The 23,054-nt window shown below is 47.6% G+C and overlaps 1 protein-coding gene across 1 annotated transcript in view; it reads right to left on the reverse strand.

The window, feature by feature from the left end:
* The window catches only part of SNTB1 (syntrophin beta 1), a 114,293-nt gene extending 108,372 nt beyond the window's left edge, over window positions 1-5,921 (reverse strand). Inside the window, exon 1 of the mRNA XM_035318056.1 lies at window positions 5,223-5,921. Coding sequence (XP_035173947.1) covers window positions 5,223-5,748 — 526 coding nt within the window. The 5' untranslated portion in view covers window positions 5,749-5,921. The remainder of the gene's footprint in view (window positions 1-5,222) is intronic.
* Between the last annotated feature and the right edge of the window lie 17,133 nt (window positions 5,922-23,054).

The following is a 23,054-nucleotide window of genomic DNA, read 5'->3' on the forward strand; positions in this document are numbered from 1 at the left end:
AAGATTCTTCACAGAGTTATACCAAGTTTTCAGTTTAATTTTCCACAAAGGAATTAATGCTAGGATTTTAGAAAATGCTTCTTTTCTAGCAATGCTTAACAGGTACCCAGACTTTGTATATGCAATTGAATCCCAATCCCCTCAATATATTTAATCTTATAAGCACCCTTAAGGAAACAGTACTAAGCTGTAAGGAAGACTAATTTCCAAGCTGGGGGGTGAGGGGAGAACCCTGCCCCCAGTCCAAATAAATCCCCTACTGCCTTGTTTTCTTTACAGTAACCAAGAAAGAGGACTTGAACCAGATTTACTGCAAAGAGGATGTACTGATTCTTATCTGTGAAAGGTGATACAGACTGTCTGGACTGCTAAATTAGCCTGTAATCTAATCTAATCAATGAAAGACACATTGAGTGTTCCCACTCAACCTTCCCCATCAGCTGCAGGCAGCTGAAACAATCCAAACTGAGATTCACAGGGACTGCTCAGCTCTGGTGTTGTCGGGAACAAGATTACCTTCTCCTTTGCCTTTCAATTTCACTTTCAAGCAGATGCGTGCCAAGGGCAGCTACATGGTCTATGAAATATGACACAGCCCCAAAGTACAAAGCATTTCCTACCTGCGTATTTGCTGGAACAATAAAAACAAACAAACAAACTGAGTGTTTTCTCCATACATTTACTGGAACTGTAAGGAGTAGCTATGCATACAATTTGCAGTCACTGAGATTTAGGGCCCTGATTGTAGAAAGCAGTTGCGTGAGGTAGGCACCTACGAAGCGTCCTGTGTCTCATTTTCCCTCTATACTTGCAAGGGACACACTGCCTTGGTTAAAGGATGTATTTTAACCCCCACAAATCTCTCGTTGTCAGTAATTTACTGGAAAAAAAAAAAAAAAAGTACTGACAGGTGGGCAGAATCTCTTTGTTTCATCAACAGAAAATTTCAAAGGGGTAGGAAGTACAGAAATTGTTACAATTCTTAGGGAAATACTGCTTGGAGAATAACACCTGTTACTGCAGTACAGACTGCACCATGCTTTTTCTTAGACTGCTTTAAAGCTGTGGATTACTTCCAAGAGGCCCGCAGAAGATAACTATATTTGTCCATATGCTAAAATTCACTATGCCTGTGGCTGCTGCTCTGTGGGCAAAATCTGCAAACCCATGGAGACTGCAAGAGCCTCATCTCACGGGAGCTGTAGCCACTGCCTTGCAGTTGTATTAGTTTAACTGAGAATTGCTCAAAGCCATGAAGAACTCTAGCAATGCCAAGAAGATGCTCTTCTCCTGCTGCATACCTGACACTACCATCATCAGAAGCTTGTCTGCACACTTTTAGCAAGTCAGAAAGTGATACCAGCTAAAAAAAAATCCTGAATCCAACTAGCAAAAAACACTTTTTTCCCCTCCGCATCTAAATGCAACATTATGTGTGGGGAGGTTCTGTCTGACTTCAGAACAGGTTACTTTGATTTTTAATTTTTTTTTTTCACAGAGCGCATAAAGAATACGAGTAAAGTACAACCTGCTCAGTTACCAAGCATGCCAAGGGACTGCTCTCATCCAGGATGCTTTCATAAAAACAAACATCTTTTCTGTCCTGAGAGTCACTTGAATGTAATGTGCTTCATATGGAACACGAGGGCCTGCTTCATTTTCCAAAATGCTTATTTAAGAAGACCCAATTTAACAGAATAGCAGGGAACTGATACGTACAGACAGGAGCTGTTGTGGAATTTCAGCTGCCTTCCATCCCTGCAAACAATAGCCAGCATACAAGGAGGCTGTCTTGTCTCTCACGTAGAAAAATTCTTTGCTCTTTTGAATGCTGGTGAGAAGCTAAATCCTGTGTGTACCCAACACCCAAAATCACAGCCAGGGCTACAAGCTGGACACTGGTGCTTGCCCTGCCTCTGCTCACCAGACACTTGGCTCCCCTGCACCTATCCCCCAGGCTGTGATGGGAAGCCAGCAGGAAATTAAACCCTGGAGGCAGAAGAGGTCCACCCCTACAGATGAGGATAGCGCAGCATTTCTTAGAGTGTAACTGCATCGTCATCACCACCTCTTGAACCTTCTGCCTCCCAGCTCCTCTGGCAGTGCTGCCTGCTGCCCGATTTCCCTTCCACTTACCAAACGTCACCTGCTTGCAAGGCACCTTGGCCAGTCAGACCTGTAAGAAGGAACTGATTTATATGACTTTAGCTCAGTAGCTGGAGTGTACACAAGGGAGTGTACACGAAAATGAGAGGACAGAACAAACAAGGATGGCTAATAACTGTTAGAGCAGGACCTCTCCCACTGAGCTCTGCATCTGGGCCACCCTGTACCAGCACAGCTACTGCACCCGTGCCACCCCTAATCCTTCAGAAAACTATTTCCCTTTCCACCAGCTCAGAGATGGCAATCAAGGTGGAAACGGGGCAAGTGTTAAAATCTCGCACTGCCCTGTCTGCAGACCATTCTGTGCCTGTCCCCCCCAGTGCCAGCCCTGCCTCCCACACAGGGGCACTGGCGAGGGATTTTCTGCTCCCTTCCTCCCCACACAGGAATGCAGGAGAGATGGCAGCTTAGTGCTGAGCTGGTGAATGCCTCATTTCACTGAGCAAGCACTTTTAGGAAGGACGCCGTATAACAGGGCTCCAGTGCTCTGACGTGGGGTGTGCTGAGCCACGCTGACCACATCTTCCCTGCTGACAACCTCTAGCAAATGCACACCCCTAGGACCCTTCCCAGGAGCACACAAGGTTGTGAGCAATGCTGGGAGCCTGCTGTCTCCCTGTCGTACCCTTAAATCTGCCTCTCGAGCTTAGCACTTGCTGTGCCTTTTCAATTGCTTTGAACCAAATTCAGTCTTTCGGCTCTGCAAGGCATAAGCCCAAGTCTCAGAAACTCCCTAAAAATGCAAATGTTACATTTCGGCACTGGAAATGAGCACTGGCAATGCCCTGCTAACTGGAGAAATATCTCAGGGAGGAACTGTGCATGTGCCTTCCCCGGCCCCAGCACATACTGCTTTTTGTAACGCAGAGCTCTCCAAGAAGTCAGGAAACAGCAAATTCCTATTGTCTGGAAGGCAAGGAAAACCAAGGCTCTCCCCCTGATACTTTAAATAGAGAGAAAAAAGAACTTTTGGATATTCTTTCCTCTAGTAATAAGAAGACCAGTTTTGACTGTGCTACAGAAGAAAGAGCTCCAAAGTGAGAAACTGAATCTCAGGAAGTTGTTTCCAACTGCCTGCTTACACAGGCACTCGGGCAGTGAGGTTCCTGCACCTCCTGGGGCAACGCTGGGGACAGTCTTGAGTTTGGATCCTCTGCTAAAACAGCAAGAGAAAGCCAGGACGAAATACTGAGTTCAGTGCCTGAATATTTTAATGACACACAGGGATGACTAGTGAAATAGGCTCTCGATTTACACATTACAAATTCCATTGCAGAAACAACCACTGAAACACATCAGCCTACACCTCCATGGAGCAAAGAAATGCAAGGGAACAGCTGCAGTGGCCAAAGGAGTGGAGAGAAGGAGGGTGTGATGAGTCCCTGCTGAAACAGCTTCATCTTCACTCTTTCTGGGAGCAAACCCGAGGTTTTTTTAACAGGCTCGTGCAGCAGCAGCGTGTTCAGGTGCTGTTACTGCAGGCACTACGCAGAGGGAGAGCCCTGCAAGCAGGATATGCATTGCGTTCCTCGTTCGATCACACTACAGGTCAGCCGCTGTCTGGCCTGCACCCCAGGGAGCCCTTGTGCTGTGTAAACAATCCAGTGGCAGAATTTAGGCGTAACAGCTCCATTCAGACCCCAGCGAGGAGTTCACATTAAGTCTTTGTGGCTGTCTCTGTACGCAGATCAGCAAGCAGGGAAATGACAGAGTTTGGTCACGCAAGCACGGGGCGCACAGAGGGGAGACGCAGCAGCCCTCAGCTTGTTAAATCCTCACCGGGCAGGGATTCTTCCCCAAGTTTTCCCTGCAATGTGGACAACTCCAAATAGTTTCTCAGCAGACGCTACTGCAGATGAAATTTTCTCGCCTGCCCCCTTTACTGCACAGAACCAATTCTCAAGCTTTTCCTGTAACTTTCTGCCAGAGTTGGTTGTTTGCAGCTGATGCTCAAGTGCGTCCCCTAACCGGCAGCAGTGCTTCCCTCCACTCCTCCAAATAAAAAAAAGAGACACACGTGAAACAACGTGTGGTACCTAAAGGGCATGGGGACGCCGAGGCAGGAGTACCCAGGGTCTGGAGGAAGGCGATGGCACAAGGCATGGTGCAGCAGCATGCTGCAATGCCACTGACCTGCAGTTAAATGAACTTGTGGGCAAATATGTGATCACTTTATCAAACATGTGCCAAGGGCACTGCTGAAGCTGCTCATTCTCTCAGGTCTAGCAACTACATGAATCCTTGTGAGAAGACAAGGATAAGAGCATCTGTGAATGCCTCTCCCCTCGTGAGCTGGGTGTCCTGGGGAGCTCCCTCCTGCTTCTGCTCAGCCCCTCACCAACACCTGTCCCGTTTTGGGGTCACCATCCCTGTACTCCTCCCTCTCGTACACCACCGTGCACTCCTCACTCCAGACTCGGTTTCCAAAGTGACTTTGAAGCTGTTTGTAAGAACAAAACCACCTCGGTCCCCCTTGCGAAACGAAACGAAAGCCTGTGCTTTGCGGGGCCAGTTCACGTGTCAGTGGGGCGCTGCCGGCCCCATCCGAGCCTGTTGCCCCCAGCCCTGCAGCTGGCAGCAAGGCGGTGGCAGGGGGCGAGGAGCAGATCGGGCTCAGGAGAAGCCCCCCAACCCCTTGCCTTTGGGGTTGGGGGTCTCCCTCACCCCTTCAACCTCCCCCTCACCCTTCTTGGGCTGAAAAGAAGCGAGAACAGACCAAGTGTGCATTTGGGGTGGGAAGGGGGATGCGGACAGGCTCAGAGATGCCACGATGTGATGGGGTCGCCAAAGTGGGCTCAGAATCTGATGGGGTCCGGGGCTCCTCTGCCCGCTCCTTGGATCACAAGAGCAAGCAGGACTGAGACCCCAAAAGCCTGCCGTCGGGGGGAGCCCTGCGAGGCCCGGGGGGAGATGGAAGCAGGCTGGAGGCAGCCTGGACGTGCGGGCAGCGCGGAGCCGTCCCCTCCATCCCTCCGCCACCTCTAGGGCGGCCGAGCCGGGCCGAGCCGACCCCTGGCGTGCCGAGGGACCCCGTCCAAGCCCCCTTCGTCCCCTACCTTCCAGCAGCACCTCCTTGCCGGCCCTCTTGAGCGCCTGCACCGCCTCGTCGTGCGTGGCGTCCCGCAGGTCGGTGCCGTTGACGGCCAGGATGGCGTCGCCCACGTAGAGAGCCTGGGTCTGGTCGGCCGCCAGCCCCTTGAAGATCTTGCTGATGAGGATGGGCATCTTGTTCTCCTTGCCCCCCTTGATGCTGATGCCCAGCCCGCCCAGCTCCTGCTTCAGCACCTTCACGCACCTCTTCTTGTTGGACACGGCCTCGGGCACCTGCTCGGGGGGGTCGGTGAAAGCGGTGCGCACCGCCGCCGGCCCCCCGCCGCCCCCTTCGGCCCCTCGGCACGCCGCCCCATCGCCTCCCAAGCCGTTGGGGGCCGCTCCGTCGGGCCGCTCCTCGCCGCTCAGCACCAGCGCCTCGCCGCCCAAGTTGGCCAGCACTTTGTGCCAGCGCTCCCGCACCAAAACTTCCAGCCAGCCGCTGCGCTGCGCCCGGCCGCCCCCGCCGCCGCCCGCCGCCGCTACCGCCATCTTAGGAGCATGCTGGAAGCGCCGAGTGAAGGCAAACCCCCCCACACACACCCCCCGTCTTCCCTCCCGCTCACCCCCCGGCACGGCTCGGCACGGAACGGGAGCCACCGGACTTCAGCCGGGGGCGGTGAGAGCCCGGGGTGGGGCGAGGAGCCGCGGCCGCCCCCCCGGGGCCGCGACGGGGCGGGCGCACCTGGCGGCACCGCCCGCAGCTGGGGAGAGGGGGGAGAGGCTAAAGGGGGGGCTGTGGAGGTCGTGGGGGGTCCCCTCGTCCCTTAGAGGGGTGGCGGACACGCGTGGAAGGCTCCGTGCTGCGAGCCCGGTTGCTCGCTGCAGCCGTCTGAAGGCGGGGGGGTGGCGGGGTCCCACCCGCGGATCGGCTCGGTGCTGCTGCTGAGGGAAAAGGAGCCTCGGAAGCGGCTGTGGGATCTGCCTCCGGGCTCGTGGCTCATGTAGGGTGGCGTTTGGGGCCGTGGGGACACGCAGGGAGCGGGGGTGGCGGCCCCATGCAGCGTGACTTCTGCGCTCCGTGGCAGTGAGGGGAAGGAGGGCGATGGGAGGGATGGGGGTAAGGGCTGCTGGCAGCGGGGTTGTGGCTAAAATGCAAGGTTTTCTCTGCTTTTTCTCTATTCTTTGCATAAATAAATGGATTAAGGCAAACACGTGGCTTAGAGGTAGTCTGTTTTAGTTGTAGAATCAAAGTTATTTCCCTGCTTTGTAGGATGAAGGTGGTAAACGATTTTCATAGACCCTTTTGCACATGTTGAAACTCTTTTCTTTGCCCCTCAATTACCAAGTTTTAATCCCATGCAGTCCACGTGTCCCGTCTTTTTTCCTGTCCCATGCTCACTTTCCTCCTAGGATGCAATTTGATGCCCGATGTGGGTCTTGGGTCCCCAACCCAGGCATGAGAGGACCAGACGGTCACACCAGCAGTTTGGAGGTGCCACCAAGCAGTCTGGGGGTGCTGCCATGCCACAGTGGGACGCTACAGTCACCAAGACCACCTCGGTTTCCCTTCCATACAGCCTGGCTCCAGCTCCTCCATCAGCTGGACTGAAAACTGCAGCAATTCAGGAGCACTCGGCACATACAGGAGCAACACTTTGGGGGGCTGAGGTTTCACAAAATGCTTTCCCTTCCCTCCAACAGACAGCAGAAGGAGGCCTCACTCAACCCTCCTCCGTCTGCAGCCTCACCCAGGCTGCCCGGGCGCCTCCTCCCCGGAGGAATGCAAACCTGCGCCCAAGGAGAGCGCTAACCCACCGGGATGGGTTATTCGAGGATAATGGGTGGGCGGGGAGAGAGCAGACAGAGGAGAGGTGTCTTCATTTCTCATGTTAATTAATGCGAGGTGAAAAACTGTAATTAAGTTTTCAGGGCCGTGGATCTAGAGTGAAAAGAAGCATGTCCCGCTGAACTTGAACAGGGCACCCAAGCCCAAGAAAGGACTTGGCTGTAGCACTCCTTTTTCTCCAGTATTTCTCGCTGCCTAATTTAGGTTACAATACCCTGTTGCTTATTTTGTCCAAGTGACCAGGCCGAGTTATCAAATCAGGCATTTCTGTTTCCCGAGGGATCAGCTCTTGCCAATTTTTTCATGTATTTTCTTCATGAATTACTAAAAAATCAGCGCTGCTGCTAATGGAAATGTGTCCCTTAGTATTTTTTAAGTCATTTAAGAAAATCTACCAGAAAAAAAAAAAAAGAGACTCAGATGTTTTCTTTCCTGTTATAAAAGGTAATAGAGGAAGGAAAGAAAATGTTTAGTGCCTCACCATTCTCTTTCAGCACACCATGCGCTTTGCCCTGGTTTCTGAGCGTGTCTGGTTGTCCTGTGGGGTTCCTGTGCATCCACAACTGCACCGCCTGTGGCTGAGAGCTGTGCTTGTTCCAGCTGTTTTCCCTTCCCATTCCAGCAGAGGTAAATAATAAAATTTCCCAGGGCCAGCATCCAGTATATGGTTCCCTGGTATGAAAGAGGCTTTATGGCAGCATTCACTACCTCCTCCTCCCCCTGCTGCCCACCTTGGAGCTGTAAGAAAACAGATGTGCCATTTGGATCTTGGAAATGCAAGTAAAAAGGAGATGGTGTAAGGGATGCTATGGCACAGGCCCAAGGCAAACAGTCTCCCAGGTTGCCTCCCAGCCTGGGGACAGCAGGGCTGATACCTGATGTATTGCTTTCCTGTCCTAAGAGGTGCAGGCTCCCAATTGTCTTTGTGTAAACAAGACCTTGTGTACCCCAAGAGCACTTTCTGGCTGTGAACTGGGGGTAGGGTTATAGTGGAGGAGGAGAAAAGATGCCTTGAGACATCTCTGCTGGCACCCCAGTCAACATTAGTATCCTCAGCCATCTCAGGTCTGTAAATCATGCCTGCAAGAGTCACTCCTGCAATACAGGTTTATGCAGCAGGAAGAGGAACAGGGGATAAAAGCGGGTATTTAGTCAGGTGTGCAGCTGTTTAATGCTAACGTTTGCAAGAGAGAAACCTGTTAGTGCAAGGTCAGCTGCTGATCCCTAGTGGTTTTCAGCGTGTGACCGAGTGCAAACTCTTAATTCCGGCTTCTGAGAGCAACATTTCTGACATGACCGGTGACTACCCACCCTGCAGGCGCAGTGTGCGGTGTGGTTGTGACTATTTGTAGGATGCACGGCGGGGGGAGTGGAGCACTCGGCACTTCGGGCTGTCCTCCTTCCTCGCTAGAAAGGCTTCCAGTTGGATGTGGCTTAGCAAAATCTCTGTAGATAACTTGCCCTTTTGAAAGGGACTGCTGTGAAAAGCAGACGTTTTCAAACAAGTCAAACAATCGTCTTTTACCATTTGTGTTTTAGCAGCAAGTAAAAGCCTGAACTAGATTAGGGCCCCTTTCACTCCTGCTGTATAAACAAATTGCTGGGCGAGATAATGCTAATAGCTGCAGCTGAATGGGGCTCTGCTCTGCGGGCTACTGTGGGCTCAGTTAAAGCCAACGGGCTACGTGGGAGAAGCAGCTCAGTGAACTGGAAGAAGTGGGGTGGCTGGAAAACACAGAAACTCTGAAAATACAGAAACCCCTGGGACAAAGAGCACTGAGGTCAGTGCAGGACAGAAAAGCAGTAATGAGGGCTGAAGGACTCCCTGTGGAGGGAAGTGAAGGGGCTCGTGGTTCGTGCATGCATGTGGGAAGAAAAAAATCCAGGAAAAGCAATGCTGAAATGATTGTGTCTATGGCACTAAGGAGGTTCTTCAGACTCAGCTTTGATGAGAGAGGCACGCTGCAGGCTGAATGATCTTGGTGGTTTTTTCCTCCTGTTTTCAGGCAAAGAGGTCAGAATTCACATTTTATGTAAATAAACTGGCCTCCTGACAGCAAAAACATCGCAAGGCCACGTATACAGGCTCGCCACTCAGACAGCAGGGCAGGGAATGCAGCTCCCACCCCACTTCCAGGCAGAGAAGATAAGGACATGGGACAGCCTGCCTATAGCTGTGGCTTTATGGCTGTCTGTGCCAGTCTGTAGCAGAGGTAGTTTTCCAAGGATTTGGGGGAGACGCTCAAATCCATTCACCACTCCTTTTTGCATTGCCGTTGTAGCAGCAGTTGTTCAATCTGAAAATTGTTTCATCTGAAATTTCTTTAAATCGGAATCGGGGTTGTGATCCTTGAGCACATTTCAGATGACGGAGGTTGGACGAAGTCAGGTCTGGCTAATGACGTTCCCATCTTGTTACCCTGACGCCGAGCAGCCCAGCAGACGGATCTGGACGGGAAGGAAGGCCAGCGTCGGAAGTCCAGTGCTGGAAACCCGACAAGTAATGAGAGCTGGAAGGGAGTCCAGTTCCTCCGGTGATCCCAAACATTGCAGCAGCCAAGTTCCAGTAAGTCTTTCTGAGGAACATGCCTAAACTAACCCTATATGTTCCTCCACGGCAGCCCCTCCTATGCATGCTAGGATGCAGCAGGGCACTCCAGCCCTGGTACAGATGTCCCCGTTGCACAGAGGAGGCACCTCTCACTTGACTGGTGTCATGCCTTGCAAAAATCATAGCTAGTGGGGACTGGCAACCCCTTGCCTAGCCCCTCCTGAGCAATCCACCCCTTCTTCAGCATTGAGGGAGCCTTGGCTTTAAAGCCAGCAGTCAGCAATCGTTACTCACTGACGCTGGCGGGGTAATGAAAATGTTTAGAATACCTGAAGATCTTCATAATCTGGAGGTTGCATTATGGCTTATTTTCAAAACTGTGAAAGCATTGTTTCCCTTTTCCTAGTCTGAAGCTCTCCAGGTTTTTACGCACATCACAGCGTTTAAAAATAAAATGAGTGCGTCGCTGTTTGCCAGCAAGCGCTTTATGGAGTCAGTGTTTCAAAGCAGGAACCTACTTGTGCGCACATGAAAGAAGTATGTGTGTGAAATCTGCATGTGCACCTACCTGAGTCACATGTTAGCGAGGCGAACTGAGAAAATGTTCCCACAGCTGGGGAGTGATGGGCCAGGCTGTAAACGAGCACGTTTCTATTCGGCATACACAGCCCTGGCACAAGGGAGCACAGAAGCGGGTGCCAGGAAGTATTCAGGATTCTTGTGCGCACAGATCTGGGGCTAGCTCTTGCTCCTGTGAAAATGACTTTAAAAGTGGCAGTATCAAGCCCAGAAATGTAAAAGTGTTTGCCTTGGCTTCAAGCAATTTTGTGAAAGAACTAAAACCAACAAACTAGAAATAAATGTTCGTAACTACATTGTTGACACTATGGCAAAGCAGAGGTTTTCCTTTCTTCTTGTCCTGCACTTGCTCTGCAGATCTCCTCCCGTGCATTAGTTTCTTAATATTTTTTACTCCAAGGTTCTTTCATTCTGTCACTTTGCAGTTTCTTAATTTAGTTGTTACATCTTGCATACCAATCTCCCCCTACTCCTAAAGCTGAGCCTGAGATGTTTTAAATGCCAAGATCAGAGGTTTGCATTGCAGTTAGTTCGTGAACATGTAATAAAAAATGAGGAGAAGAGGTGATGGAGCTCCAGATTTCACCCAACACGTCTCGGCTACGTTTTGGTTTTCATCAGAAACAGGTTAATCTGGTTGGGTGTCAAAGCGAACAAAGCATTTTTACCACCTCGTTCTTTCCTGTTCTTAACCTATTTTTCGAAAGTGGCTGGAGTTTGACACTCTGTGTGTTACATCCATGCAGCTCAGACCCCACAGCCCAAAGGCTTCATGCTCGTGCTGTACACCTGTCAAACCCCGTGCACTGCTAAGAGGCTCACTCGGAGGCTCACTGCCTTTCACCCCTCTCATGTGTACTGTAAAACTGGGTAAAACCACCACATCATGCTATGCCCCCTGCGAAGCACACACTCCATGAGGTCTCCAGGCCTGTCCTGTCCTGGGATCTTTTGTGGGACCCTTTGTGCAAATGAGCTTGGCTAGAAAAGCTGGTTTGCCCCTGCTGTATACTTGGGCTCTGACCTTACTCATGCATATGTGAACTAAGGCCATCTCCCCCCTTTCTGTGCCACCCCAGGGCCATAAATCAGCCTGGTAGGAAATGGAGATGGTCTGCTAGGGCAGAAGGCAAATAAAGAGAGGAGTCTGGAAACAGGCAGTTCTCTGAGACTGTCCTGCAAAGATGATTTTTAGCTCAGGCTATGTCCTCAGCACAAATTTGTCCACCAGGAGCAGCCCCAGACCCAAGAGAAAGAAGCAACATGGTCACTGGGAGCCTTCTGGAACTTCTTCAGGACCTTAGGACTCCCTTACCTGTCTGCGTGGGAGCAACAGCTTGACACTCCAGAACCCAAATGGGATGAATGTCCCAAATACCTTCTTCAGAAGCACCTTGTTCCCTCTTCTCCATTACAGGAAGGGCAAAGAGGTCAGGCAGCCCCTTTGACCTCTGCACCACAGCAATGAGCACAAGCCTCAATGACGAACAGGACCTTGCTCCCAGCCATCACAAGGCAGAGCCACATCGGAGGGGAAGTTGTGGCTTTCCCAGCAAATGCCTTGCACTGCACAGCTGCGTGTGAACAAGCAGAAAGCATGCTCCCCTGAGGAATGGGATAACACAGAGGTATCACTGGAGCGCTGGGAATAATGCTGTTCACCTTCAGGCCCTGTAAAATGCTATTCTATTGCTTACTTGTGTATGCAGCACTGCCGCACTGCCATATTATTTATATTCTTTTTTTTTTTTTTTTTTTTTGGTCTCACTTTTGGCCTCTGCAAAGGTTCAGTTCCTCCTCTTGCTTCAGATGTGCTCATTCTCTTCTCGAAGCATTGTAAATCAGGTGTAAGTCCAGGGAGGGCAATGGAAGACTCTTCACAGAAAAACAGAGAGTCACCTTCACTGTATTTTTGTTCCTTGGTTGTTTCTTTTGTGCTCCAGAAACAAGACACAGAGCTACGGTGACTATATTAGCGGAGACGGGAGCTATTACATTCAGGAGGAATTATGGCAATGGGCTTATTTGGCCAGATCAATTTATAAGACAAGCCTGAGAAGGAAACATTGAACATGTCTCTTATTGTAGTGTGATCTGTCTGAGTTATCTTTTCATGGGCAAGAACCATCTGAAAGAAATCTAGGGTGAGACCCAAGCAAACCTGGCGAGGTGTTTGAGTCAGGGTAGGAGCAGATCCTTTAGACAAAACAGATCTGTTCACCACTAAGATTCTAAAATGGACCTATCCTACCCAATCCTATCTCTTAAATCAGAGATTTTTATTGGAAGTAAAAATAGAATCACATTTACAAATCAGAGACAAAAAAACTGTTTTAAATGCCATTTTGAAAAACTGAATGTATTTGACAGTGAAATCTAAGTGACATTGGTTGAGTGACATTAAAACATTTTTTTAATCATACCTTTGCATGATGGGTCCTAGGAGAGATGTTTTAGTGCTTTTCCCATCTGCCTGGAAGATTCCTCAGGGAAATTCCCTAATTAGAAAGGTGTTGCTAGGGTTTTCCGTTGGTGATAGTTTTGCTGCTTTGTTGTTGTTGTTTTTTAATATCAGTGTTCCCTTGTGGATGAGCCCTTGCCTGCAGGCTCTGAAAGCCACTGTCCAACTGTGTGGCAGTGGACAAGTCACTTTTTGTCCTGGTTCCCCATCCATTAATGGACATGATAACGCTGACTTTATAAAGTTCTTCAACTGTAATGGAAGTTATCAAATGAGCTATACAGTGACATTTCACAATATTCAGAGTGGAATTAAAAGGTGGGAAAGTCACAGAGGATGCAGAAACCTCTAGATACAACCTCTTCCAACCACCCTACACTGCCAAACCACATCCCTTTTTGCCTTTCCTCATGGTGCACACTCTTGGTTATGCGATAAGGGAACAGACTGTCTACCTGTTCTGTCGAGTCCTATCCTGCCCTACCCTATCCTATCAATCTGACCCTATCCTCTCCTACGCTACCTATCCTGTGTACCCCCAGCTGCCACTGGCACTGCATCTACATCTATACCTACCTCCTTGTAGATCTGAAGCTCGTGATGTTAAGAGCTTCCTGTCCTGTGTTTGCTCTGTGTTGTGGAGCCAGGCCCTGGTACATGACCAATAAATGTAACATACTAACCAGACACATGTACATTTACATCTGCATATACATGTACTTTATATATTTAATTCCCCCCTTCCCTGGACAAAATCGTATTTAAGATGGAGTATGTTGGACCATTTTCTGGCAGGGTGGAATAGACTGAGTCCTTTTGAAAAGGTAAAGTCATGGTAAAGGCAAATTTTTTGCATCCCTCTTAAAGTTCAGTCTTTTGGTAGGCAATATTACTTGGACTGTGCTGCAATGCACTGTTAATGGAAAACATTGTTTTGAGGTTGTTCTTTCAGAACTGGGTATTTATACAGTATGATTCAAAATTTGGTTTTAAAAATGAGAGTAGTATTAGAAACTGCACAATGTTTTTTAACTGGTGAGACAGTCACCAGTTTTTAGCTAAGAACACTTCCCCTGGGAATCTGATTCCACCACATGAAATGAGACAAAACACATGAGGGAGAAGGGGGTGATTTTAGCAGAATACACTCCTTCGTGCTAATGCAAATAGAGAATAACTTTCTTTACTAGATTTGAACTGAGACAAACAAGCATGAGCCTCTCAAATCCCGCAGCAAAAACACACAGGAGGGTAGCCCTGGACACGTTCCCAGTTGCCTACAGCAGCGTTTCTCTTTTTTTTGGGGGGGTTGGCAATCCATTATTAAAACATAAACAATAAAAGCACAATTGCTGTGCATTTACTATAAGAGTAAAAATGCACTCATGATAGCAGCGATAAGCCTGCATAATTGGAGTGCATGTTTGGCTAGAGAATACAAAATTCTTAAAGATAGTGGTGTTTGAACCTACGGGAATTAGGTGTTGCTGGGTTTTGATCCAGGCTCTTTAATGTTGTTTTCAGGCTGAGATAGAATAAAAGTAGGGGAGTGGGGCCAGCAGAGCTGGGAGCAGCCTGGCAGAATGTCTCAAGCCCCATGGGGATGCCTACATGCTGGTACCACTGATCCTGGTGATGGAGAGGGAATCCTGGAGAGGGTCATGCATGGGGACATGCACCACATGCTGCTGAATGAACAGCTTTCCCCTGCCCTATGTTAGGGAGCAGCTAGAGCTCCCCAAAACAGCGTTGTATGTTGGCAGGAGTTTTTTAATCATTTTTTCCACACAGAACTTGTGTTGAAATTTATAGGTCTTGATGGAGATAACTAGAGAGATCTAAGGCTTCAGATCTTGTACATCTGCACAACAAATGTGCAACATCTGTTGTCTCTTGGATGTTAGTTGTTTCTTTAAAAGAAAATCCCTAATTTAGTAGGGTCTTGGCATAGGATACTGCTTGTGTGGGAAATTAGGTCCCTTGAACAGAAAATTTGGTCACTATCCATGTGGCAACAGGAGTCCCTATTACAAGGGTCCTTTCACGGTGTCTTCCACTGGACCAGGTGCAACTCCTGAACTGAAGTGCCACCCTGCTCAGTTCTTGCAGTCCTCTGTGTCCTACATGACCACTCCGCCACCTGCGTGAACAATTGCTACAGATCATCTCAAACGATAAACAGCACATCTCCTAGCTATCTGAACTGTGTGCAAAAGGCTGTTCTACACGATTGTTTCTGCATCTGCAGGAACAGTTTCTACTGACTGTTTTAGGAGTATCTCATCAGTGTACAGGTTGGTCAATGCTTTAGCAGCGACTGCCTATGGAAGTCCCTGGCACGGCCCGATTCTCCATCCTAAGTGCTAGCACAAACAGCACCTAAAATAGTCAAGGCACAGCAGGAGCTCCCTGGGGGAATCTCTGGGATTTCCCCAAATTTTCATAGAGAGAGCTCTTGCAGAGGTTAGGCCAAGGCTTAGCTGTAAAGGTGGCTGGGAGCTCAGGCAACAACCCCATCTTTGTGCAGTCCCCTGTGTCACTCTGCAGAGACCAGCAGGGAGCTCTGGGACTACACAGGCAACTAATGCCAAAGTGCACTGGGTTTGCACCCAGGCACAACCCTGGCACCCATCTGCACTGCAGCTATAACCATAGGACAGCCATGAGTTTCTGTACCTTAAATTCCATAGCTCTTGCTACACAAGGCTTCTAGCTCCACTGCAGGTGGCCTGTAAGTCCTGACATAGTAAATTGTTTCAGAATCATAACTGAGGCCCTGGGATCAGAGCCAAAGACCCTGGAAGTAAGGCACCACCTCTGTGCTGTCCTGTAGATCAGTTTTAGTCACATACAGGAGACATGATTTTCTGTCTACTTTATTTTCCTGCAGGAGCTCCTTGGGGAACGTTCTTCAGACAACCCATTCAGTGTGTGCAGATGATGAGTTAGGGAGGGGAGGCAGGCTCTGAGCGCCTCTGTTAGTCTCACTTTCCTTCAGCATGATGAGCCCTGCCATATTGTGCCTATTTCCATTTGCTTAGCTGCCATTGCAGCAATACCGGGCTGACAAGATGGCAAAAAGTCCTCCCTAGGAGGGTTCAAGCATTGCCCGTTACAGGCAGTAGATACTTGCAGGTGGTCTGAGTTCAGATTTCAAGCCTGTTTCAAGGCTGCAAATTTAATCTACATCCTGGTCCCTGTAGTACTTTCAGATTCTGTTTGAAACCCAGTTTGGATGTGGTGAACTGCTGTTGGATTTGGGCTCAGGGGATGGACATGTTTGGATAAAATGTGCCAGATTCATTGAGACTCATTGAGAAACACACAGGATTCATGCTTCTCTTACAATCTGCTTGGAATTAGTCTCAGAAGGTTTTCCAGAATAGAAGAAGTAAATTAAAGGTTCAGGTCCATTTTCCTGAAATAATACTTCAGCTTCCTAGTAAGCTTTGGAGGGAACACCACTGTCCAGCAGACGTGTCTAGCAGAAGGGGATCTAGGATCATAAATAAAGCAAATTCCCTTTCTGTGCTCTTCTAGCCCATTCATCATTTTCTCCCATACATCTTTGCAGACAGCAGTTTTCCCTGTGTTACCCATTATCACATTATCACTAAAATTGCCAAAGGGATGAGATACAGACTGGATGACAAGGGGCTGGAAAATTGGCTTGTTAGCAATCCATGGCCTGGAGTCACTGGCAGCTAGTGGTGTATCTCAGGGATTGAGACTGGGGCCAATACTGCTTAATGTCTTTATTAATGATGAAGATGATGGGATTGAGTGCACTCTCAGCGAGTCTGTGGGCAAGCAGTTGACATCCTGGAGAGCAGGACTGCTCTTCAGAGAGACCAGGATAGGCAGGAGGTGTGAGCTGGCAGATACTTAGGAAATTCAACAAATGTTCATACAAATTCTTGCAACTGGACTAGAAGAGGCACTGCACTAGCAGCAACAACAATAATGGGCCATATTACACCCCCACTACCACCCCCAAAAAATAGTAGCTAGTAGGAGGGAAGTGATTGTCCTCTTGTCCTCCCTTTATTTAGCATCTGTAGGACCACATCTGGAGCAGTGTGACAAGTTTTGGGCTTCCCACAACAAGAAAGACATTAATGAACCATCATGAGCCTCTTGATGGGTCTCTGAGATGGTCAGGGGCTGGAACACATATTGTAGGAGAAGAGTCTGAGAGATCCAGGCTTCTTCAGCATGGAAGAGGGTTAGGGGGATCTTACTGCTGCTTACAGCTAGGTAATAGCAGGGGGTGCAAAAGACATATGCCCGGGTTCTTGGGGCTGAACGGGGAGGCAATGGACACAGACTGGGACATGGGAAATTGATACAAGGGTATAAGGATTCCTTGATACACGGAAAAAAGTATATCCCAAGGGCTATCAATAAAACAGGGACACAGAAAGGTTGTGAATCTCCATCCATGTAGATACCACATTCTCAACTGGACACAGCCCCGAGCAACCTGCTCTACCTCTGGCCCTTTTCTGAGTAGGAGGGTGGACTACAGACATTCAGGGGTGCCCTCCTGTGTGGCTCTGTGATTGTGCGCCTCTGGGAAGGTTGGATCAGAAAGGATCTGTGCTGTCCTAGCCACAGCAGGTCACAGCAGACACACACTCCACTGCCCGTATCAATTGTGCCTTCCCTATTTTTAGCAAATACTAGAAAATGAGTAAGAGATAGATGCAACCATATAGACTGTTCATCAACACTGTTTAGTGGCCTGGATCTAATCCACCTCCCACTGAAGCCCATTGTAAGCTTCCTGTCCATATAATGGGATTTAATATAGGTCCCATGAAAACAGGAGGATTTTAAAAAGCTGCACCATTAGAGGTGGGAGTCACAGCAGCTCAGTTCAGAATTATCCACCCGCCCTCCCCCTGCTCTGTATCACATACACACACACACCCTCACACACGTGCAACCTCCTTTGTGGTAGCTGCCATTCTGGACTGTAAATCCTACAGTGCTCAGATTAATTAAAAGAGAGATGCATGTTTGCTGTCAATAAGAGCATGATGCTCTGTTCATTACAGATAAAACTACTTTAAATCTGCAAGGACGCCACAGGAAAACAGGAAGGTTGAGGCTATAAAAGAAATGAAGTGATCAAAGAATATTGGTTTCAGCAACTTGTGTTGTTTCATGATACTCATAATTCAGGACACACTGTAGCTAGTCAAGTGTGATTAACTTCTTCTGGGATCTGACATCTTATTCTCTTTTGTAGCAAGAACTGGAGTACGCAGTGTTCACAGGAGAAAACTGATCAATGGAAGCGTGCCATTACCTGAAAGAATATGGTCTTTTGATTCTCCTCTGTAACTGAACAAGTGTCTTTTGTCCCCTCAAGGAGAGCAGTGACATAAAAGGCTTTGCATGGAATAATATACAGAAGGAATAGGCGTTATATAACATGCTCGGCAGGGAAATTACAGTTTGGGAGGGGTTTCATTTCTGCCCAAATCCTTGCTAGAAGCTCAGCAGGGAGGAAAGGAAGAGCAGTGAGTACAAACAATCAGACATTTGTTAGGTGGTACAGGACCTACAGGAACACGAGAGGCTGCACATTCATTCAAACAGCACAGTAAAATAAACAGAGTGTGACAGTGGAAGATGAATGGGAAGTTAATTCCATTAGCATTTACAATATTTCAATGGCAATATTTCCTGAACAATGGTCCCTATTGATGCTCCAAGTGCTTGCACATTGTGCCTGCTCCTTGCTGAACAGACCTGACACTATTTGAGCAGCTGTATTCTCTAATTGGAGAAGGGAGCTTTACAAAACTAGTGAAAGACAGCATCTCATCCGTGCAGAAACTATTTGGAACCTAACTCATTTTGGTGCCTGATTTGTTACTGTCTTTTTTTTTTTTTTTTTTTTTTTTTTTTTTTTCTAATTAGGATCTCTGGGAAGATTTCTCTTGAGTGGCTGAGTAACTGGAGGTCAAAGCTTAATGATTTCAGATCTAATACTTCTCCAGCATTTTATCACAAGTTAGTGCTTATTAGAATAACAAAATAAACAGTAGTTTTGTCTGCATTAGAAGGAGTTTGCTATTATGAGTAGGCCATTTAGATATATATCTCCTCTGCCATTATAAAATTTGTCTCCGCTAAGAGGATTTGCTGGTATGTCTCCATGATCTAACACTACTTGCAGACTTCCTCTGGTGCATGCAAGGTCCCTGTATACTTCCTTATTCTAGGAAAGCACTTAGCTGTGATAAGATAACTTGGAATTAAGGGGCTAAAAAAAAAAAAAAAAAAGCATATTATTTCTGTAATTAAAGGATTTTCTATATATAGCTATGCTGTTTAGTGGTATGAATTCTTCGTACTCTCAAACATCATAGTTATGCCAGCAAAACCTTTGATTTAAACAAGAGAAACCTCTGTCCTGGACTCTGGGCCAAGTTTAACACCATCTGTCTGCCTGAAAGGCCACTTTTTGCACCATTTGGCTACAATAATAAATTTACATTAATGCTGCAGAACCTACGCATTTGCTCTTAGCTGTCTGTACACAAAGCTGCCTGATTTTCTCAATGTCTTGTGCTAGGAACTGGCCCCCCTCCCTGGCCACAGGGACAGCAGGCTGCTGGAAACAGGCCCAGGTGCTGGGTCCTCAGTGCTATTGAACCAGCTGCATCTGGAGAAAGCCTAGGTCACGTCTAGTTTTGGATCTAAAAACTGTCAACCAAAGCTCCAACCTCTTCCCTCATCCCTTCCTTTCAATACAGCCCAACCCTCACTGGTTTTGAAACCGTTTGCCTATGATTTCTCAGGTCCCAAGAGGCTTACACAAACTCCCTGGAATTCAGTCCCATCTGCAGGAGCTGCACTAGTGGCTTAACCCTTGAGGGACGCAGCAGGAATAGACATGAAAGCTTAGGACGGGTTTTCTTAACTGTAGCTACATCATTTTCAAATTGCTTCAAAGCAGTAGAAAACCCTCCCACCACCTGGTCATGTGCATTTCTGTTCTCTCTTAACAGTTTTCCTGCCTCATCATGATGGTCCATAGCTTGCTCAAAACTGCACCTTGCCTCTGAATAGTTTTGAATTAAAAGAGGGTCGATTTAGATTAGGTGTAAGGAGGAAATTCTTCACTCAGAGAGTGGTGAGGCACTGGCACAGGTTGCCCAGAGAAGCTGTGGATGCCCCATCCCTGGAGGCCAGGCTGGATGGGGCTTTGGGCAACCTGATCTGGTGGGAGGTGTCCCTGCCCATGGCAGGGGGTTGGAAGTAGATGGTCTTTAAGGTCCCTTCAACACATGATTCTATGATTCCTTGAGCAGTGTCTGCATATCTCCTCTGGTAAAGCACTGTAGCAATAATAGTGTGTGGGCCAAGGCTCCAGGAGAGACTTCATGTTACCACAGATGAAAACCTGAAAATTAAGAGGAATAACTGTCATTTTCCACCTGCCCTATGACTTTATCATCATCTTTAATCAGTAATATATTTTATACATCTTTATATTTTCAACACAATGGATGGCGGATTCTCACAACAACCACAGGGATTAGTTACAGAGATATTATTATCTCTGGACTAGACGGAAAGAAATGATCTTTCAGTGAGAGGATAGCTCTACAACTCAAAAAGATATTGCTTTGATTCAGAGAGGTCTGAGACTGTGGACTAGTAATTTAATTTCCACACTTCAATTTCTCCATCTTATTGAAACAGGAACCCTGATACCCCTCTGCTGTGGCAGGGCATCCTGATGAGAACGAGCAGAGCGTGAGGCTTTGGCAGCAGGAAGCACGAGCACCAAATAAAATGAAAATCCGAGATGTGAAGAGAAATGGCAGGTGCAGAAAGCCCGAGCAGCGCAGAGGTCTGTGCAGCGAGCCATCTGCGGAGGCTGGGTCGGAAAGCCAGAGCTGCCAGCTGCCCCCCCCATTGCAGGCAGCTCCTTGCTGTAACCACAGGCTCCGGGCAGCCAACGGAGAATAAAAGTATGGTTTATTTTCCCCCCGTTTTGTTATTTCTGCAACATGGCTGTTATTACGGATTGTGCCCTACCTAGCAGTGCAGCCCTCGGCCGCGTGGCTTGTGACATTTCTCGGTTGGGGAGGCCATGGTTAGCGACATGCCTTTTAGTGAAGTGAAAGAAATATCGCTGGTTGACCTTTTGGTTGAGACATCTGTCCCAGACTGCTGCATATGCTAGTCAAAAGACAGTCACATGCTTCTTTTCCCTTTTCTCATACTTTTACAGGCCAGAAAATCCTGCAGCCTTGGAATGATTAAAAGCATTGAGTTAAATGCTTTGATGGTGTTGTTTCCTGAGTTATTAAACCAGAACCAGGAAAGACCCTAACTTTCCCAAGAAGTCAAAGACCGGGGAAAGAGACTGACACAGGTGTTAGTGGTGTCCCCCAAACAGATGTCCCAAGGGATTACCAAGGCCAGGCCCTGTGCCTCCGAAGACTCCCCTGATGATGATAGCCCTGAGGCATTTTTTGTGACTGGTTCTCTGGCTTCACTGTTGACTGTCGTCAAGGCCAGCCACATCCTCAGATCCTGAAAGCAACAACCTGTTCTGCTGCTTGCAATAGTTGAAAGTTTTTGTTTGTTTGTTTGTTGGTTTGTTTGTTTTTTTTTGCTAGCATTTCAGGTCAGAAGTCACTGGTTCAGCCACACTCCCTTTTCTCTCTCTTAAAAAATATAAAGGCACTGGGCATGTGTATCTTCTGTCATGAATCAAGGGGGTTAAACATTGTCTTGACAGCAGTTTTGCACAGAGGTTGCTGCCATTTGGTCTCTGACAGCCCTCAGCTGCTCGGGCACCCATGTTGGAGATGGGCTTGCTTTGGGTTCAGAAACCCAAGACCTCACCAAGCTGAACTCGTGAATGGCAGGTATGTCAGCACCATCCTGATTTCACATCTGAGTTGTCTGTACAGGGATCCAAATGCAATCACTGGCTTTTTTTGGTGGACCCTAGGAAGGCTTTTGGAGCACACCTTCAGCTGGACTTAATCAGGAGACTGCAGGGACCTGCTCTGGCTCGGGCAGTAGTCTTTCCACGGCTGGCTGTGAAATGGGACTTTCCTGTGTGGAGAAAGACCACAGCCCGAGGTGGTGGACAGGAGCTGTTTAATCACAGCTCTAGGTCACACTGGTGACAAAGCCAATTCTGTTTTAACTAAAAAGAGTAAAAGTTTGCAGAGGTTCATTTTTCCAGTTAGGAAAGGAATCAGTGTCACATATCTCAGGTGACTAAAGGCAGAACTTGAATACCCAAAATAAATGGTCAGTCTGCAAGCAACTCCCAGGCTCAAATGTGCTCAGACAAATTTGATTACATGATGTATTTAAATAGCCTTTGGTAGACAACAAACATAAACACTGCTGCCTTTTACAGAAAAATGCCTAAATTTCCTTGCTATTTTTCACTATGAGATGTTCACCAGAAGGTATTCTTCCTTCATTTCCAAGGTTATTTTCTTTAAGAAAAATATATGCTCTGTGTGGTCACTTCAAATATACCTCTGACCAGAGATCATTTGAATGATCTTCTAGTGCTTCTAAATGATATTATGAAGATATAAAATCACAGCTAAGGAAGATCACATGGCAAAGAAATCCATTTTTTCTCTCAAAGACTGACGCACAGCTGAGGCTGGTTTTTCAAGGGTTTGCTCTGAACTTGTCTGAACTGTTTTTTCAGACTGCAGAGTAGAACAACAGTAATAGGAATGAAGTGACATTAATAATGTAACGTCAGTTCTTTTCTTCTTTCTTCTTCACCTCGATATGTGAAGCCTGATAGTTGCTGAAATATATTCAGTTTTGAAGGACGAAATGGAGAGCTGGAAAAACACCAAGGATGCCAAGTGGCTGAATTAGGAATATTGACAGTGGCTGTGAATTTCTTAAACTGTTTCACACCTCAGAGTTTTCCATTTCAAAGTGAAGACAAATTATTCACTGCATCACAGGCATTTCAATAGATCATTTCATTGATGAGAAGATATGCAACTAACTCATGCTAAAGCACTCATTAGCCATACAACTATAGCTCCTTAATTATGGGGATGGAACATGTCAATCGACTGTAGGAGTTAATCATTAAAAACTGCTTGGCATTAATTCCTCCCTCAGGAATTTGGGAGCTCAGGCTTGCATGGTGAAAACCTGCAGTCTTCACCCAGGCAAAACCCTGGGTGAGGACAATGTGGACTTTGCCAGATGGGGTCCAGTAGAAGTGAATGGGAGTTTTGCCCAAGTTAAGAAATGAATGCATTTTGTCTTGGTTCAAACCTTCTGTTTCTCCTTACCTCTGTACTAAGCCCACCAGTCAGACCTGGCTGCTGCAGTTTTGGAGTGTGGCCATCCAAACTTAACAGAATGGCTGCTTGCTGCCTGACTGCTTG

Source organism: Oxyura jamaicensis, chromosome 2 (genome assembly GCF_011077185.1).
Source record: "Oxyura jamaicensis isolate SHBP4307 breed ruddy duck chromosome 2, BPBGC_Ojam_1.0, whole genome shotgun sequence".
In the NCBI taxonomy this organism is placed as follows: Eukaryota; Metazoa; Chordata; class Aves; order Anseriformes; family Anatidae; genus Oxyura; species Oxyura jamaicensis.